Source organism: Dipodomys spectabilis, unplaced genomic scaffold (assembly GCF_019054845.1).
Source record: "Dipodomys spectabilis isolate Male_0828 unplaced genomic scaffold, ASM1905484v1 ptg000140l, whole genome shotgun sequence".
NCBI lineage: Eukaryota > Metazoa > Chordata > Mammalia > Rodentia > Heteromyidae > Dipodomys > Dipodomys spectabilis.
Window position 1 is genome coordinate 9562736 of NW_024870817.1, and position 21277 is coordinate 9584012.

Sequence of the window (21277 nt, forward strand, 5' to 3'; positions counted from 1 at the left end):
CAATCAGAATCCAACAGCATTAGTTAGAACCCCCTCCGTCTCTCTTGCTAGATGTGTATTCATAAACAACTGATTTGATGTCCATGATTTTCTTTATCATCATAGGGAAGTTGGGAGGGGTTAAGGAATAATACAAAAGTATCAAGATCATTTAAGAGACATTTTCCCCTAGCCTTCCATAGGTGTAACTTTTCATTGATGAAGAAGAAACTTAAAGGGGGGAAATATTTATTTTAGTTTGTGGTTTTCGAGGATTCAGTCCATGGTCAGCTGGCTCCATTACTCTTCAGCCTGTGTCAGGGAAGAATATCACTGGGAAAGGACCTCACAGAGGAAAGCTATGGATCTCATGAGAGCCAACAAGCTAAGACAGGAAGGCACCATGTATTCATCTTTGAGAAGCATTGTCCATAAATGGACATATTAAAATCAAACACCATTGTACATCTACTTGATGCTAATTATATATGTGTGTGTGTGTGTGTGTGTGTGTGTGTGTGTGTGTGTGTGTGTATTATTTATTTCCATATTGGTATCCTTTGAAGGCCCATCTCAGTTGGCTTTCTTCATTCAAGCCCCACCATCTTTTTCTTTTAATACATTTTTTATTGTAAAGATACTGTACAAAGGGGTTACAGTTACATAAGTAAGGTGATAAGTACATTTCCTATAGAGCATTGTTACCCCCCCTTTGTTTTTCCCCTACCATCCCTTTCCTCCCCACCTCCCCAACTTCCCCCTCCCCCTCTCAAGCTGTAAAGTTCATTTGCAACATAGTGTCTTGTACACCTCATTGTTACAATGGGTCAACCTGTATCCTTATTTTAGCATTTTATTATTTCCCTTCCCCTCCCTAATTAGAAAAAAAATGTATATACAAGATGCAGGGCACCAGAATCAAATGCAGTGAAAGCAGGGGTTATACCATGGGGGAAAAACACACAAAAGAAACAAAAAAAATCACACAGTACATTATAAGTACATTAAAAACAACAGCAACAAAGATAAAACCTCTTGTGTCCCTATCTTGGGGTTCATTTTGCTTAGCATCATTTTATATGGTCATATGTACATAGTTTTTGAACTTTTCTGCTTGACCTAGACATATACTGGTTATTGAAAAATAAGGAAAATCATGGGACCTCTGTTTGTGTAGGCCTGGCTTACTTCACATAATGTAATTTTTTCCAAGTCTATTTCCTAACAAATGAGGCAATGTCATTCTTTCTGATGGAGTCATAGCATTCCATTGTGTGTGTGTGTGTGTGTGTGTGTGTGTGTGTGTGTGTGTGTGTATACATATACATATACATTTACATATATATATATACATATATATATATATATATATATGCCACATTTTCTTGATCCATTCAGCTACTGAGGGCCATCTGGGTTGATTCCATATTTTAGCTATGGTGAATAATGCTGCAATAAACATGGTTGTGGTGGTAGCTTTGGTATGACCTTGTTTGTGATCATTTGGGTAAATGCCCAAAAGTGGGATTGCTGGGTCATAGGGAAACTCTATGTGGAGTCTTTTGAGAAACCTCCATACTGCTTTCCAGAATGGTTGAATGGGTTTACACTTCCACCAACAATGCAGAGAGATCCCTTTTGGCTACATTCCCCTCCTCTCCCCCCCCCCCCACATCTGTTATTAGATTTCTTGATTCTAGCCATTCTAACTGGGGTGAGGTGGTATCTCAATGTTGTTTTGATTTGCATTTCTTTTATGGCTAGAGAAGATGAGCATTTTTTTTGTAATCCTAACTATGGCTAGGATTATATATGTGAGCCAGAAGCACCAAGCAGTTCATCATTTTGAAAATGACTATTTGAAGCCAGGTGCCAGTGGCTCATGTCTATAATCCCAGCTACTGAGGAGGCTGAGATCTGAGAATCACAGTTCAAAGCCAGCCCTGGAAGAAAAGTCCCCATAAGACTATTTTTTTTATTTTGAAAATACCATACAGAAGGGTTACAATTACATAGGCAAGGTAATGAGTGCATTTCTTACCAAGCATTGTGGCTTCCTCATTTGTCTTCTGGCCATTCTTATGTCCTTATGGCCATTCTTATTTGTGGTTGGGGGATTTACTTTTTTGAGTTCTAAGTATATTTTAGATATGAGACCCTTGTCCATTGTATAGCTAGTGAAGATCTTTTCCCAAACTGTGGGCTTTCTATTGATCTTGCTAGCTATGTCCATTGCCATGCAGAAGCTCTGCAGTTTCATGCAATCCCATTGTCCAGTCTTTCTTTGATTTGTTGTGTTTCTGGGTCTTTATTAAGAACATTTCAGCCTGTGTCAAGGAGACCTGAAGTTTCTCCTATTCCTTTCTGTAATGTTTTCAGGGTATCTGCTTTTACTTCGAGATCTTTCATCCATTTGGAGTTGATTCTAGTGCAGGGTGATATATAAGGATCTAGGTTTCATTTTCTACAGGTGGTTAATCAATTTTGCCAGCATCATTTACTGAAGAAGCTGTCTTTCTTCCATTTTATTTTTTTAGCTCCCTTATCAAAGATTAGGTGGCTATAGGTTTGTGGGTTCATTTCTGGGTTTTCAATTCTATTCCCTTGGTCCTGAGGTCTGTTCTTGTGCCTGTACCAAGCTGTTTTGATTACTATGGCTTTGTAATAGAATTTGAAATTTGTTATTGATATTCATCCAGCACTATTCTTTCTGTTAAGGATTGTTTTTGCTCTTCGAGGTCTTTTACTCTTCCATATGAATTTTTGGATTGCCTCTTCTATTCCCTTGAAGAATGAGGTTGGGATATTGATGCATTGAATTTATAGATAACCTTTGGCAGTATTGCCATTTTCACGATGTTGATCCTTCCAATACAGGAGCATGGTAGATTTTTCCACTTCTTTAGTTCTGCTTTAATTTCCTTTGTCAGGTTTTTAAAGTTTTCATCATAGAAGTCCTTCATTTCTTTAGTTAACTCCTAGGTATTTTATTTTTTGTGGGGCTATTACAAAAGTAGTTGCTTTCCTGATTTCAGCCACACTCTTCTCGTTATTGGCATACAGAAAAGCCATTGATTTTTGAGGGTTAATTTTATACCCTGCTACTTTGCCAAAGTTTGGGATCAGCTTGAGTAACTTGGGAGTGGAGACCATGGGGTTCTTTAAATACAAGATCATGTCATTTGCAAAGAGGGAAACTTCATCTTTCCCTATTTAGATCCCCTTTATGTTTGCATCTTATTGTTGTAGCTAGGCACTCTAATGCTAAATTAAAGAGAAGTGGAGAGAGTGAACATCCTTGTCTCTTTCCTGAATTTAGAGGAAATGGCTTTCGCTTTTCACAATTAAGTATAATGCTGACTGTATGTTTGTCATACATAGCCTTTATTATATTGAGGAATGTTCCGTGGATTCCTAGTTTTCCAGAGTTTTCATCATAAAGGGGTGATGGATTTTGTCAAATGCTTTTCTGCATCTATTGAGATAATCATATGGTTTTTATCCTTGTTCTTGTTGATGTGATCAATTACATTGATTTGCGTATATTGAACCAGTTTTGCATCCCTGAAATGAATCCTGCTTGATCATGGCATATGATATTTTTAAGAGTTGTTGAATTTGATTGGCCAAGATTTGGTTGAGAAGTTTTACATCGATGTTCATCAAAGATATGGGTCAAAAGTTCTCTTGCTTTGATGAGTCCCTGCCTGATTTGGGGATGAGGGTTATGATGGCTTAGTAGAAAGAGTTTGGTAGTGAACTTTCAGTTTCATTGAAGAGTTGGAGGAGTATTGGTGTGAGTTCTGCTTTGAAGGCCTTGTAGAATTCCACCTTGTAGAATTCCAGCTGGCCCAGGGTTTTTCTTTGGTGGGAGGTCTGTTATTGCTCTTTCTATTTCGATGTCAAGCCCCACCTTCTAATAATCAGTAAAAACTCATAAATGACTCACTGGAAAAATTAGCACCATCACAATGTAATTACTTTTCAATTCCACCACCAGTTTGAACCAAGCAGTTCATATCCAAACCATACTACCCCCTAATAATTCCTTTGCTTGAAACCTCCATCCCTTAATATTGTAAACTGAAACACTGAGCAAGAAAATATAGGACCAAAGATGAAATTAATCCACTTTAAAACAACTTTCCCTAACCTCATTAGAACAACATAAAACTTGAACAGATATATGTCTTTAAACCTAGTTACATGAACAGTCAACATCATTGATCATCCTTTTTAAAGTTGGTTGGATAATGCAAAGAGAAATGTCAAATTAGCTCTCTGACATGTAACTGGAACTAAATTTGTATATTCATTGTGCACTCAAGTTTTCTTAAATACCTGGACAGGGTTAAAAGATTAAGATTAGAAGATAAAATGATGATGATGATGATGATAATGATGATGATGATGATGAAACTTTGAGAGATACTTCAAATGATATATGACATATAAATACCTCTCTTCAATGTATAAGGAAAGATGTAGCAAAAGCACAACTTTATCTTCCTATATCATGTCATAATTAATTTGTCTCCCTTTGAATTTTTTTTTTTGTCAGTCATGGGGCTTGAAGTCTGGGCCTGGGCACAGTCCCTCAGCTCTTCATCTCAAGGCTAGCACTCTACCACTTGAGCCACAGCACCACTTCCAGTTTTCTGGTAGTTTAGTGGAGATAAAAGCCTCACGGACTTTCCTGCCTGGGCTGGCTTTGAACCACTATCCTCAGATCTTAGCCTCCTGAATAGTTAAGATTACAGGCATGAGCCATGGATGCCCAACTTCCCTTTGAATTCTTTCTGGTGGTCTCACTGAGCAATTATCTTGCTAATACAGAAAGGCATGATTAATTATTAATGTGACTCAATCTGTATCTGTTCAACAGGAACAAGTGATCCATACGTGAAATTTAAAATTGGAAGAAAAGAAGTTTTTAGAAGTAAAATAATACATAAGAACCTCAATCCTGTATGGGAAGAAAAAGCTTGCATTCTTGTTGATCATCTTAGGGAGCCCTTGTATATAAAGGTGAGCCATTTGTTTGCTTTTCCCTAATGGAATCTGACGTAGAAATCCTTGTTTAATGATTTTTTAACATGTCTCTCTGCCTGATGCAATTTTTTGACCAAAAATGTATTCTGCTACTCACAAATACAATCTATTGATGATGGATAGTAATGAGATAGAAGGAAGAGAAGCCAGCAAGAATATTTTTCTCCAGTAAGTCTGTTGTCTATCATTTAGGAGGATCATAAAGTGTATTTTCTCCTACCTTATACTGTCTGTCAATTTAATCTGTTTTAAAAGCATATGAAAACAAGTTTCTAAAAATAAAAAAAAAACAAGTTTCTAAATAATGGAGGAAAAGAAATGCTTAACCCCAAACTAACCTTTCTATTTAAAAGCAAACATTTTATTTAAACTTTTCTATAGGAGCTGCCAGGTTAGGAGATGACTATCTTCTTTCTACCATGACATGTTCTCATCCACTCCAAAGAGAAAAAGACTCCTCACCAAAATGCCACTTGGCTTGCTGTGTTCAAGGCTCCATTTGATCAGATATTATGACCATTGTTCACAGCAACCTGCACAAAGAAAATAACCCTGTGCTGTCAATGAATTAGTCAACAAATCAGACATTGTGATGTCTTAGCATCTAGCGAATCTGTGCTTCACACTGCCAGAGCTCACAGAGGGGAGACTCACTACTCAGCTTTCTGGCCAGGGTACCTTTGGAAATATGTATATTGAGGCCATGTGTTTGCACCAGCTAAAACCTAGTGGTGTTGCCATCAGTCATCCCAAAAGCCACATGCCCTGCCTTGCCTACTATGGTCTTACCAGCTCTGGTCATATCCAAAAGTCATTGAATGGAAAAAGTTCCAGAGGCTTATTTGGAAGTGGAAGATAAAGTCAAAGGCTATCCAAAGACCAAGGAAGGTTTCTTAGAAAATAAGTTTTTAGAAGTGAAATGAAAACTGTAATTATTTCAAAAAGGTCTATGCCCCTCAGTGACTAAGAGCTGGCAAGGGCAAAATCAGAAGCTAGCATTATATGTAGCCCTAAGGACAATGTACTAGGTATAATTCTATCACCAATACTTTTAGGAACATTCTGAATCTGTTCTTCACGAGTATGCAGGGCCATTCTGTGTTTGGACTGAAAGTGCTTTCTATCAATTAGATGAATTGCATGGCATTTAGCATAAAGTTGCTTCCCTCAAGAATAACTACAGCCTTCCCTTGAATATGATGATTGATACAGACATTAGAGTTTTTTTCTTTTGCTGGTCCTGGGGCTTAAACATAGGGCCTGAGTATTGCTCCTGAGTTTTGTTACTCAAAACAGCACTCTACCACTTGGATTCACAACTCTACTTCTGGCTATGAGCACATTTCCTATCGAGCATTGTTACCTCCTCCTTTGTTTTTCCCCTACCATCCCTTCCCTCCGCTCCTGCCCAACTCCTTCCCCCCACTCTGGCCAAAGTTGTAAAGTTTGCTTTCAACATAGTGTCTTGTACATATCATTTTACAATGGAGTTTCTTGCAGCTGGCTTTGAATAACACTCCTCAGATATCAGCCTCCTGAGTAGTTAGGATTTCAGGCAAGAGCTACCAGTGCCCAACTCAAACCTTAGAATTTTTAAAAGCAAAAGCTAAAAGTCCTCTGAAGATCACACAAGTTCATCAGAGTCCTAAAGAAGAATCCTAAAAATCAAGTTGAACCTTGATCTATGTACAAAAATCAAACACTGGAATATCATTCTTCACCAGACTAGGAATTAAGTGGATAAGACAGGAGCAGTACTGGAAGCCAAATCAGATAAGAAAGAAATTGCAGACAAGAAGCTTGTGGTAGGAAGAAAAATAATATTCTTGGTATTGAATAGCCTCAGTGAATCAGTATAGAGGTTTCCTTAGAAAACTAAAATAGACCAACTAATGACCCTCTTATAACACTATTGGGCATAGATCCAAAAGAGAGTAAATCAATGTACAAGAAAGTTACCTGCATACTTATATTTGTCACAGAACTATTCACAATGGCCAATTTGTGAAAACCAAGGTGCCCTACAATTGATAAAGAAAATATATTACATATATACTATGGAATATTACTCAAGCATAAAGAGAAATGAAATCATGTCATTTTCAGGAAAATGGGTTGATCAATAAGGGATTGGAGGGCAGGGAATGAGACAGTATTGGATAGGGTTGTTCTAACTGAAATATAAATATAATATATGTATATCTGAAGTATGATACGTGATACAATAAATACACACTAAAAGAAAATGCCAGGAAAGTAAAAACAGGTTGTGTTGCAGCAGGAAGAGAGAGGTCTAATGGAAAGGGTAAATGAGGATGAATATAATCAACATAGATCATTTGCATGAATGAAAATAGAACAATGAAATGTCTTGAAATTATTTTATCAATTAGGGAGGAGGGTTAGGGGAAAGAGGTAGAGGGAGTAAGTTTGAGTATGATACATTGTATGCATCTGTGGAAATGTCACAATTTATGCTAATAAAAATTGTGAAATATAAAAAGACAAAGAACTTAAATTCATAAGGAACTTAAGAAATCATACAATTTCTTGTAAAGATTCCATTTTATTTTTATTTGTATATCTGATTTCTATTTAATTCTATCTTTTAACATACAACTTTTTGTGCTTTTAATATCCAGTCAATTTCCCAATCTTTCTTTTTTTTTAACTTTTAATTTAATTTAATTAATTTATTTTTGGGGGGATCTGGTCGTGGGGCCTGAACTCTGGGCCTAGGCACTGTCCCTCAGCTCTTCAGCTCAAGGCTAGCGCTCTGCCACTTAGCCACAACGCCACTTCTGGCTTTTTTTCTTATGAGGTGCTGAGGAATCGAACCTAGGGCCTCAGGCATACAAGGCAAGCACTATACCACTGAGCCACCTTCCCAGCCCTTCCCAATCTTTCTCTAGTTTTCTACTATAGGACATAGCCCACCATTTTTTCTAAGTTGTCTCTGTTGACACAGGTCTTCAAAATCACATATAGTCACTCTCAACAAATTGGGCACCCTCAAACCTTCATTGTATTACTAATAGTTTTTCCTATATCTAAAGAAAGAACAGAGAAATAATCAAGGTGTTATTAAAATACAAGTAATACAGTTTATAACATTGAGGAAAAGAGTATCTTCTACATGCAGTTTTATATGTTTCTAGAAGGTATTATATTGAGAATATCCTATATTTTCATAATAAATTGTCTCAAATTACATTGGTAGACTGAGTGTGGTGGCTTATGCCTGTAATCCTATTTGGGAGGTAGGTATGGTTGGGGGAATCACAACTCAAGAACAGCCCAGGCAAACAGTTCATGAGTGAGGGCTCTATATCAACAAAGAGTTGTCTGACATGATGGTTTAGATTATGATAAGAAGACCATCATAGACAGGTCATGAAACCAGAAAGTAAAGCATAATATAATAGACCTTTTTGGGCAATACTGGAATTTGAACTCAGGGCCTCATAATTGCTAGGCAGATGCCCTACCACATGAGCTACACTCCCACAAATATCTTTTTTTTTCTTGCTGTTGTTTCTAACATATTTATAATGTACCATGTGATTTTTTGGTTTCTTTGTATGTTCCTCCTCCATGGTATAACCCCTCTTTTCACTGTATTTGATGTCAGTGCCCTGCATCTTGTATATACACTTCTCTAATTTGGGGAGGAGAATGGAAAAAAGAAAATGTTTAACTAAGGATACCCATTGTAACAATGAGATGTACAAGACACTATGTTGAAAACGAACTTTACAACTTCGGTAGGGGTGGGAGGGTAGTTGTGGAGGTGGGAAGGAAAAATAGGGGGAAAAGTAGGGGGAAAAATTAAAACGATTTTAAAAAACCAAAGAATTGGTGGGGTGACATGCATTTGTTACATGAGCACTGTGATCACAGTCCAAGTCTTGTGTGAAAAAACAATACAAAATTCTTTCTGGAAAAATAAAACAACAAAAACAAAAACAAAACACTCATGACAAAACAGTGGTGGAAGTAGATCAAGTTGTAGAACAAAAATTGAGCCCTGAGTTTAAAACCTAGTATTACTTGGGTAGGAAGTATATATTGGCTAAGAAAAATCAATTAGTTATGTCTTTTATTGTTTAGTGTGTGATGGCACTGTAATTATTAATGAGTACATGTCTATAACTAATTCCTCTCCACCTGTAGGGAAACATTATATGGTAATAAACATCTTTTCTCTTCTCCTGGCCTCTAGAGAGAAAGAAATGTCCACCTAAGAAAAGGGAGTTATCTCATTATAAAGAGCTGGGGCAGAGGATTATCAAAGGAAATATAAAAGACAAATGGGCTGTTAAGGAAGTTTCTTTCCAAAGGGGCAGTAAGAAGAGATGAGCTATGGCAGATACAGTGGTAAAGAAAACTGTGTGAACAAGAAAAGAAAGGAAAATAGTCTTCATACAAGAGTGATATGACTGTGCTGTCTCTTTAATATTACTGGAGAGAAAAATCATGTAAAAGAGAGACATTTCTTTTCAATTACTTCTGCTGTGAATCTTTACTGTTTCTTCAAAGGGATATTATTGCATAAAATTCTTTATAGATATCTAGTCTAAAAGACCACAAGTGAACTAACCAAAAGTGTATGATATTGTCTAGGTACTCTGCTAGTCTCTTGTGCTCAAGAATGAGTATTCATCTGTGTGGAAATTCTATTGTCAAAAACCCCTATTTAAAAATGAATATCTTACTAGTCTCAAAACAAAAACAAAAACAAAAAAAAACAAAGCAAAAAGCTCAAGTATGCAGAAAAGAGTAGTGGAAAATGAATGTGCTTTGGTTTGAGAGAGCAAAAATTATATATATACATATATATATATATATACAGATCTTTATATACTCTACTTTTGCATGTGGTTTGAGTCTTGTGTTTTTTAATAGAACTAACCTTAGGTCACAATAATTTTACCTCTGGATCCAAGTAGCTGGGATGACATGATTTTACTGACTTGCCCAGCTAATTTTTTGCTTATGTTTCTGTATAAGAAAAAATGATTAGGTTAATTAGAAATTTCCCCGGTTCCTCAGATACTAGTACAAACATTAGTTTATTTTATCTAATACATGTATTTTCCAAAAAACTTTCATATTTTCTAATTGCTTTTCATTTTCTATAAAATTTCTTTTTAGAAAATCTCAAACTTTAATAAGCTTATTTTTGTGTTATCTTTGCTTAACCTTGAGAACTCAATAAAAACTAAATGAAATCCATTGGTGGAAATATTACTTTTTCTATAATTTCATGAACATTACATCATTTTTATAATCTGCACACTATTGTGTGATTGACTTATTCAATTCTGAGATGTCTACCTTTCCCTGATGGATGATTAATCTTGCCCAAAAGATTTTTTTGAGAACTAATTTGATACATCATGGCAACTGATACATAAAAATGTAACTGTAACTATATGGTTAGAAAATACTAAGCCTTCAATCTTTCCATCTGTGGCCAAAGGATCAAGATGTCAATGTGTATCCTATAATCTTCTTTCTATCAAAATAACATTTACTGAGGAAAACAAAATTCATTCTGAGCAAAAAGCGTAAATACATTATACTTGCTTATACTATTTGCAGGATTTTTTCAAAAAGTTTTTACAGAACTTGGAAGTATCCTATTTTGTCATTCAATGCACAAAATGACAAAAATATATACTTTCCAGTTAGTTGAAGTTCATAAAGCTTTTTATTTTAATAAAAACATATTACTCCTTTGATTCTGAGTGGCTTGTAATAAGGCAACAGTGAAAGCAGGCTGCTAAAATGAAGAACTAAATAAGGCAAGGGCCACAAGAGCCAGCTGTGTACACACCGATGTTCCTGTACCTACTTTAGAGTGCATTCAGCACCTATTTCAGTTGAATTTATTGAATTTCTCCAGTGTCATCCATGGACAGTGCTATTTAGAACTCAGTGATATTTAGGATTATGCAAGATGTGAGAGTTATATAAACAGAAAAATTGGTGCTTATTTGTCTATGAATTGATGATGGGAATTTTTTCATTAATATTAAATTTATCTTAAATTACTATAGCAAACTTTATTTTCCTGTGTTATACTTTTTATTTAGAATATGCTAATTGTACAAAGAAATTTCACCATAGTAATCCACATGGGTCATCTTTTGTGTTTTAACACACTCATTATTTTGTGTGTGTACATATACAGTGCAGGTACTAGAGGTTGAACTAGAGCCTTTTGCACTTGCTTTGCTTTTCTGTTCAATTTTGACTCATTTAACACTTCTAGGTTTTTGCTAGTTAACTGGAAAAAAAGAACCTCATGGACTTTTCTGCCCAGGCCAGCTTCTAACTCTGATCCTCAGCTCTCAGCATCCTGAGTAGCTAGAATTATAAGCATGAGTTACCAGTGCCTAGCTTCAAAATCTTTTCTTACAACTTTTTAAAATAGTATTACATAATTTTCTCTGTAGTCACTATATGTGCCATAGCACATCAGAATGCCTTACTTTGATCCAGCACTCACCCTTTCTGTATTCCTCCTTTCTCTACTCTCCCAACCTCTGGTTATCTATCATTTATCTCAATTTCCATGAAATTTACTTTTTCAGATGAATAGGAAAAGTCATGTGGTACTTTCCTTTATGTGCCTTGGCTTATTTCACTTAACATAAATACTGGGAATATTTTGATATAGTTGGAAAGTTAGACTGTTTGAGGACTGTATTACTGTCACTTTAACAAATAACATTTTCCTTTTGCTTTGTTATAGAACACACTTTCTCTATCATGGGCCAACATTTCAGTCATAGACCTCCCGCCCTCAATTTCCCCTTCCTCCATCATAATCTTTCTCAAATATCATATATAACTAGCAGTTCTCATCACTCTTGTCTCATGACATATTTTCCCAAAGCAATCTACCACTTGAGCCACAGCACCACTTCCAGTCTTTTCTGCTTATGTGATGCTGAAGAATTGAACCCAGGGACCCATGCATGCAAGGCAAGCACTCTACCACTGAGCCACCTTCTCAGCACCCTCACCACCATTTAATCTGCAAATAATTGCAGATTTATCCATTTCTCAAGTATCTAGAATAGTACCTAGACTACTGATAAGAATTTACTCAATACTTTTCAAATCAATGAGTGAATAGATGGGCATAAATAGTTCCGTGTACAATCTCCCTTGAAGCCATATGCACACTTGAATTAGAAAATTCTTATTGATGCTCAGTCCGGTGCACTGACGTTTTCTGTAATTTCCACCAACCAAAAGCACTTTTACTGCTATCTTCCTCAAGCAATTGAATAGGTAATTGATCAAGATTCCAAATAAATCCATTGTTGAATAAAATATTTACTGTTTTAAATTCACTTGGAAATAAACAAAGATACTACCAAGTAAAGGAGCTTCTACCTAAAGATATCTAATGTTCCAGTTCACTGTATGGAGACACAAAAATGCAAAGATCTCAGGCTACTAATTCATGTGTCAGTTCCTGCTGCCTCTCCCACAGTAGGTGCCCAAGTTACATTTGCTAAATTTAAACATGCTCTGTTTTAAATTCAAGGCAAGATCTGAATGTTGTCTCTTCCTAGCTCTAGGATTTGAAGAAAACCGGCATAAAAGTTTACAGCTTTAGTTTTTTTATCCAGAAAATAACAGAGTACTTTGTTAAGTGAGCTATTTACACACACACACACACACACACACACACACACACACACACATGCTCATTTTTATAATCTACTCATTGTATAGTTTTAAAATATTCCTTATCATGGTCCAATATTTCAGTCACAGGCCTCTCTCCCTCATTACCTTGAGGACATGAGGCTAGCATAGTAAATATTAAATATTAACAAGCCTTATCTGTGCTAGTTATTACTGTACCAGTCTTCTGTGCCAATGCCAAGCTCAAAAAAAAAGTACATTATATAAAAAGTTCATCTGGGCAGCTGGGCCAGAACCCAGACCTGTGCACTGACACATATCAACATGAGATTGTGACATCCAGATATAGAAAACCTTCACTGCACTGCCTGTCAGCTCAAAACCAAAGCCACCAACTGACTTAAATGACATCTTGATGCTGGAATGCAGCTCTCAGCCCCTCTGAAAATTGACTCCAGTCCAGGACTCAGGGCAGAATGTCCTTCCTACTACAACTAGCAGAAATCTGCCAACCCCAGACACAGATCCTAGCTAAGAGATTAGACTGCTATGTAATGGAAACCCACTACTGGATCCAAACCAAGGTGAGGACACCAGACCACCCCACAAATCACAGAGTTCTCACAACTGACTAGGACACATTACACTATTGGCATCACTCAGTTCTGAAAATTGCCTAATGTCAAGTCTGATAGAGATTTGTCCAGCTAAATACATTCCACTAAAACTGAGTGGCCCTAACAGTCCTTGCACCCAAATGTCTAAATTGCATGGGAAGATTAAAAAATTCATGAACAATCAAGACAACAAACCACATCCAAAAGCCAATAACAATCCAAGAAAGGTCCCTATAATGAAAATGAAAAAGAGATGGAGGCCAAAAGAACCATCAAAGAAATGATGAGATAATTGGCCAATGAAATAGAAGAGGATATCCAAAAACAAATAGAAGAATGGAAAGAGAAAAGGAATGTACACTTCACCAAAAAAGATATGGAGAGAAAGAAACACTCACACACCTCATTAAAATATGAAAATAAGGCCAGGAGAATGACCTCAACAAACAACTTGGGAGCATAAAAGATACAATTTCCATATTGCAAACCACAGTTGAAAGCTTACGCAATAGAATGGGTGAAATAGAAAACAAAATATCAAGATTTGAGGATAAAATGGGATTTAGAACAAAAAAATCCAAGGAATGGGGAAAAAAACCCACTAGGAATGTGCCAAAGGGAAATCCAAAAATTAGCAGATTCAGCCAAAAGATCAAATTTATACATAGCTGGGATTGATGAAGGGGAAGAATTAAAAACTAAAGACATTGAAAACCTATTCAGCAAAATAATAACAGAAAACTTCCCCAATCTTAAGAGAGAAAATCTCACCCACCTGACATATAGAACTCCTAGTAGACAGGATCCAAGAAGAAATACTTCTAAACACATCAAACTCTGGACTTGAAAAATGACGAATTAATTTTAAATGCAGCAAAGTCAAAGAAGGTACTATATTATAATGGAAAGAAGATCAAAATCACTGCAAACTTTCAGTGCAAGGAGAGCTTGGAATGGTATAACTCAAGTCCTGAAGATCAACAACTGCCAACCCTAATTGGTATACCCAGCTAAGCTATCATTCACAATTGACAGTTAAACCAAACCTTCCATGACAAACAAAACTTAAAGGAATTCAAGAACACTAAAGCAGCATTACTGAGAATACTAAACGGGAGCATACAATCCAAAGAAAATAAAGTCAAGGAACACATTAGACAAAAGTCACTAAAAGACTAGTTTAATAAGCACAGGAAGAGAAAAGAAACAAAATATAGGAAATCTAGAAAATGGTAGGAAACATGACATATCTCTCCACAATAAATATTAACAGATTAAATTCCCCAACCAAAAGGAGTAGAACAGCAGATTGGATCAAGAAACAAGGTCAATCCATCTGTTGTCTCCAAGAGATCTATATCACAAAGATAAAAACAAATTGAAGTAAAGTGATAGAAAAAGATCTTTCAAGCAAATGCATCCTGCAAGAAAGTAGGAAAGGGTTTATTGGTATCTGATAACATAGATTTTTCACTAAAGGGAGTACAAAGAGACAAGAAAAGGTCATAACGTATTACTAAAGGGAATGATCCATGAAGAGAAAATCAGAGAGGTCAGTATTTATGCACTAAAGAAAGGAGCACCTGGGACTGGGAAGGTGGCTTAGTGGTAGAGTGCTTGCCTTGCATGCATAAAGCCCTGGGTTCGATTCCTCAGCACCACATAAGCAGAAAAAGCCAGAAGTGTCACTCTGGCTCGAGCGCTAGCCTGGAGCTGAAGAGCTGAGGGACAGCACCCAGGCCCAGAGTTCAGGCCCCACGACCATCAAACACACACCCACACACCAAGAATGGAGCACGTAAGCTCATTAAACCAACACTTCTGGACTTACAGAACATGATGGACCCCAAAAATAGTGGGAGATTTTAATACTCTACTCTCACCAAAGGATAGGTCAACCAAACAAAAGGTAAGTAAAGAAGCACCTGAAATAAATGATACTATAATTCAAATCGACTTAACAGATATCTACAGAGTATTCCACTCACCAAAGATCCAGTTCACATTCTTCTCAGCAGCTCATGGAACATTCTCCAAAATTGATCAGATCATTGGACAAAGAACCTAAGCAAAAACAAGAGGATTGAGATAACTCCTTGCATCCTATCTAACTACTGTGGAATCAAACTAGTTCTCAACAACAAAACATATTGCAAAAAACACCCAAACACATGGAGACTGAATAACACACTACTGAATAACACATGAGTCACAGAAAAAGTAAAGGAAGAAATTAGAAACTTTTTGCAATTCAATGAAAATGCATCATAGTAGCACCTCTGCGATACAGCTAAAACAGTGCTGAGAGGAAAATTGATAGCTCTAAGTACACACATAAAGAATGCAAAAAACTCCAGTAAAAAACTTCTAGAAACACAGCAACAATCCAAACCCAAACTACTAGAGGGGAAAAACAAAGGAGGAGGTAACAATACTTGATAGGAAATGTACGCATTACCTTACTCATGTAACTGTACCCCTCTGTATAGTATCTTTACATAAAAAATATGTATTTAATAAAAATAGATTCAAAAGAAGAAAAGAAAAGATCAGGGCAGAAATTAATGAAATAGAGACTTTAAAAAAAGCTATACATTAAAAAAATCAATGAAACAAAACTAATAAAATTGACAAATCACTAGCAAGATTGACAAGAGAGAAAAATCAGACATACCACAGGAAACATTACAACACATATCCAAGAAACTATAAAGGACTACTTTCAAAATCTACACCCAAAAATGAAGGAAATCCTGGCAAACATGGACAGATTTCTAGACATACAAACTGCCTAAGCTGAACCAAGAAAATATAAACCAGTTAGACAGGACAATAACACACAAGATTAAGGAAGTAATCAGAAGTCATCCAACAAGAAAAAACCAAGGCCCAGATGGATTTACAGGTGAATTCTATAAGACTTTTAAAGATGAACTAATACCAATACTCTTCTAACTTTTCTATAAAATAGAAACAGAAAGATCAATTCCAAACTCATTCTATGAAGCCACTTTAGAGATCACACTGATCTCCAAACCAGGTAAAGATCCAACAAAAGAGAACTACAGACCAGTTTCTCACATGAGCACAGATACAAAGCTCTTCAAAAAAATACTCATCAGTAGAATCCAGAAACTAATGACAAAATTCATACATTATGACAAAGTAGGCTTCAGCCCACAGAAGCAAGGCTTGTTTAGCATACACAAATATAATTCACCACATCAGCAGAGCCAAAAACAAGAACCAAACTGCCATCTCAATAGATGTAGAAAAAACCAACAACCATTCATGTTAAAAGCTTTGTAGAAACCAGGAATAAAAGGACTATTCATAAAAGCTCTATATGGCAGATGGATAGCCAGCATCATACTGAAAGGGGAAAGACTAAAAGCATTTCCCCTAAAATTAAGAACAAGGGAAGAATGTCTGCTTGCTCCACTCTTCTTCAATATAGTTCTGGAAATCCTACCCAGTGCAATAAGGCAAGAAAGGAACTTAAAAGGGATTCATATAGGGAAAGAAGTCAAATTATCCCTATTTGCAGATAACATGATCTTATACCTAAAGGACCCAAAAAACTCCATCCCCAAGCTCCTAGAGCTGATCAACCACTTTAGCAAAGTAGAAGGATACAAAGTTAATGCACAAAAATCAGTAGCCTTTCTGTATACCAACATTGTACAAGCAGAATGGGAAATCAGGAAAACAAACTCCATTTGCAATAAATAGCCTCAAAAAAAATGAACCCTAGCAATAAATCTAACAAAAGATGTAAAAAGCCTTTATAGATATATAAACTATAAAAAACTGAAGAATGAAATCAAATAGGACACCAGAAAATGGAAAGATCTTCCATGTTCATGGATAGGTAGAATCAATATTGTGGAAATAGCATGCTGCCAAAAATTATATACAAGTTCAATGGAATCTCCATCAAAATCCCCAGCATGATAGACAAAACAATGCAAAAATTCATTTGAAACAACAAAAGACTTAGAATAGTTAAAGCAATTCTAGACAAAAATTTTAAAAAAGCAATGCAGTCTGATATCACAATACCAACCTCAAGCTCTACTACAGAGACATAATAACAAAACTGGCACAAAAATAGACTCGAAGATCAATGGAATAGAATAGAAAACCCAGAAGTAAAATGATACAGTTACTTGATACTTGATAAGGGAGTCAGAGACATACAGTGGGAGAGCAACTAGCCTTTTCAATAGTTGGTGTTGGGAAAACTGGGCTTTCATATGCAGAAAACTAAAAGTGGATCTGTGTTTGATCAATTCAAAGTGGACCAAGACCTCAATGTCAGACCCAAAACTTTGAAACTACTATGAGAGAGTAGAAAAACAATAGAACTTATAGGTATATGTAGAAACTTCTTGAAAAGAGTCCCAGCGGCACAACAGGAGAGAGACTTAACAAGTGGAACTGTATCAAAATAATAAGTTTCTGCACAGCTAAGGACATAGTTACTAACCTAGAAAGACAGCCAACAGACTGGGAGAAGATCTTTATAGCAATAACCAGAAAAAGACCTAATACCTAATATATATGAGGAGTTCAAGAAACTAAGCCCCTCAAACTTAATAACCCAATCAGTAAATGGGTGAGGGAGCTAAGGAGAGACTTCTCTGAAGAAGAGGTAATAATGGCAAAGAAACACATGAATAACTGCTCATCATCCCTGGCCATAGAGAAAATGAAAAAACAACTCTGAAATTCCATCCCACCCCAGTTAGATTAGCCAACATTATGTATTTGAACAAAAACAAATATTGACAGGGATGTGGGAGAAAAGGAATCCTACTGCACTGTTGGTGTAAATGTAAACTAATACAACCACTCTGGGTAGCAATATGGAGATTGTTCAAAACACTAAACTTAGACCTTCCCTATCATCCAGCCATACCACTCCTGGGAAGCTACCCTGAATATCATGAGCCAGGATATGATAAGGACATCTGTACATCCATGTTCATTGCCACACTATTCACAATAGCCAAGACATGGAAATAGCCCAGATGCCCCACAATAGATGAGTGGATCCAAAAACTGTTGTACATATATACAATGGAATTTTACATAGCAATTAGAATAAAATAATGTCATTTGCAGAGAAATGGATAGAACTAGAACAGATCATGTTAAGTGAGGTAAGTCAAGCTTATATGGAGCATAATATCTCTGAGATGTGGGAATTAGATCTAGAATACACTGGGATATGATAAACACTACAGGATTCTAGATGTGTGTGCATAGTGGACCAAAGGAGGATACTCTTAGGAGAGAAACAAATCCCTAACTGCCTTATCATATTTATATAAAATAATATTTATATTGAAACAAACTCTAGGATATGGAAATGAGAGTTTTCTTTTTTCATTTTTTTTAGTTTATAATTTTGATTTTTTGACGATTCTGTCTTTATGTATGGTGTATTGAAGAGTATATCTTCAGAAAGGTTGAGGGAAGGGTACAGAACTCAAGGGGAAAAGGGTGAAAAAGTGCAGCAGTGGAGCTCACTGGACACTGATCAAAGTGAACTACTCATGGGTGGAGATGGGAGGGAGGAATTGGGAAAGAGTGAGGGAACAGAAGACACTGTGTAAAAGGAATTGTATTCATTACCTGGCTCATATAATTATAATCCCTCTGTATTGGGTCTTCATCCGTCTTTCGTGGGTCTGAGAAAAGGTAAGTGCACCACTCTCCCGTTCCCCGGCCTTCCTCAGCCTGGGAGACAATCAGACACAGTGGGGAGTCGTCTCAATCAGGAAGAAACTTGTTTATTAACACAGAGCAGCCCTTTTTAAAGCAAAAAAGAACGGGTGGCATGGCAGGGGAGGAAGAGGAACCAATCACTGTGAAGGTCACACCCTATCATGCACCTAAGCTTCCACGGGCTGGTTACACACTGAACATAAGGCAAATCGGGCTCTGCCCACTAACCTCCCTCTCAGCGCCATCTTTGCTGCCCATATGCTCTACAGTAAATTGGGCTCTGCCCACTCAACTCCCTCTCAGCGCCATTTTTGCTGCCCATGTGCTCTACAGTGTCCCCCCCCCCTTTTTTTTTAATGGCAGACCCACCTCCCAGTTAGTTATCCTTTTCCCTCCTCTGTAAAGGTTGCTTTAACAGGATTACATTGGTAAGGATAGCATTGGCTATTCAGGGGGTTTGAGACAAGTCTGGGGGTCGAGATTCGCCAGACAAGGATAGGGAGGGCCCTTGTTCATGATCTAAGAGCCCGTCCCAATTACCTCACATCCCCACCTAGCACAGTAATAAACATCAGTCCCATCACAGTTAGAAATGTCCGAAGCAGTTCAATTAATTCCTTGGCATATATAAAAGTCAGTATCTCATAAGGTTGTCCTCTTCAGAACATGAGAGCAGCCGGGGTATTGGGAGTTCCACACATGCTGCTCGGTGCATCCTCGTAGGCCCCCACACTTAGGCCATTCTATTATAGTCCAAAAAACAAGGAAAATTTAAAACAAACTGCAGACATAGCAAAGCAATTCTGGTGTCTTTTAAGTAAGCCAGTTCCTTGTATGTGCCTTTAAGCTAGCACAGGGGTCAAAATGACCTTTGAGCTTTACTGAGAGCTCCCAATGGCTCCCAGCATCTCCCCTGTCTTTGTTTAAAGAAGCAAACCGCCTGTCTTAGGTTGGGTGGATTGCCTTGTCTACCTTACCCGTCATCGGGAACTTCTTCAGAGCGAAGCTGAAGACCCTTTCTTAGGTTGGTCAGACTGACACCCCCTCTTACCCGTCTCTGGCTGCGATTCCTCTCTTGGAAAGTTCATTCACTTGGAGCTTGATCTTATGTAAGGCTGGCTAAGCTCGTAAGAATTTTGCAGTTTACGTATAATGCAAGGAAGTCATAGAAAAACCATCAGCAAAAGCATTACCAGACCAGGAAATGTCATTACCAGGCCTTTAACATTAGTCAAGGATGGGATAGCAGTCTTTGCCACTTCAGAGTCCAGAGGTGGGGCTTGTTCTAATCCAGCTATTTGCCTTGGGGTTGAAAAAGATCTAAACTGGAAGCATAACCAAAGGTGGTTGTTTAACAATAAGTGTGGATTCAATAATGCCACTATGTAAGAAATTAGTAAAAGAACAATTAGAGCAGGTAACATTAAAATAATTAGCGCCTACGAAATATTAAACAGTCCATACATAATGACATAGGGTGGTGATCAAAATGAAGGTCAGGCCACCAGGTTGAAGGGACAGTTTCTCTTGTGGTGCTATTGATGATTTCTGCATTGCCAGCATTGATCATTGCCCAGGTCACCCGTTGAGGTTGATGCAGATTCCGTAGGGCCATTGCTGGGACTAGGAGGGTCAGGACAGCCAACAGCTGGAGTATCGCCATCTGCAATTGTTAGAGAACACAAGAGCTTCTCAAGGGCTGGTTGCCCTTGGGGATGGTTAATAGTTATCTTTCTGGCTTTTCTCTTTTAAACACAAGCCTCAGCCACCATAGCCATTTTTCTTTCCTTGTTGGTTAGCTTATCCTTGGACATCCTCCTGTATAGAGGAGATGGGTAAAAACTTAAGGTTCCTGGCAGGAATCCAAATGGGGGGCTGTCTCCCCTATGGGAAAAACCGCATCCAAATCCCATGCCCATAACAACTAGGGGGTCAAGTCCTCTCCAATATTGTGTCAGGGGGTCCTTCCACCTGACTTTCACTTGGGGCTTAGGGTTTAGTTGTCCCCAGTGCTTCTGAAATCTGGATTCAATTGCCCCTTTTGAAAAATTTAAAATGTTAATGGTAAACAAAGCTATCTGTAACTGTATATGGGGGCTAACTCCCCATTTTTTTGTTTTATAGGCTATCAGAATACAAATTAAAGGGTTTTTTAATGTCCTGAAGGGCCATAATTATGGCTAGCATTTCTTTATATTGTGCTGACCCTTGCCAAGGTTGAAATCTTT

At 37.2% G+C, this 21277-nt stretch overlaps 1 protein-coding gene across 9 annotated transcripts in view; it reads left to right on the forward strand.

Moving 5' to 3' along the window:
* Positions 1-21277, forward strand: part of Mctp1 (multiple C2 and transmembrane domain containing 1) — a 415812-nt gene that overhangs the window by 153749 nt on the left and 240786 nt on the right. For all 9 annotated transcript variants that reach the window (XM_042690819.1, XM_042690817.1, XM_042690815.1 and 6 more), the window contains exon 3: positions 4865-5007. In XM_042690819.1, the coding sequence (XP_042546753.1) occupies positions 4865-5007 (143 nt within the window). The remainder of the gene's footprint in view (positions 1-4864; positions 5008-21277) is intronic.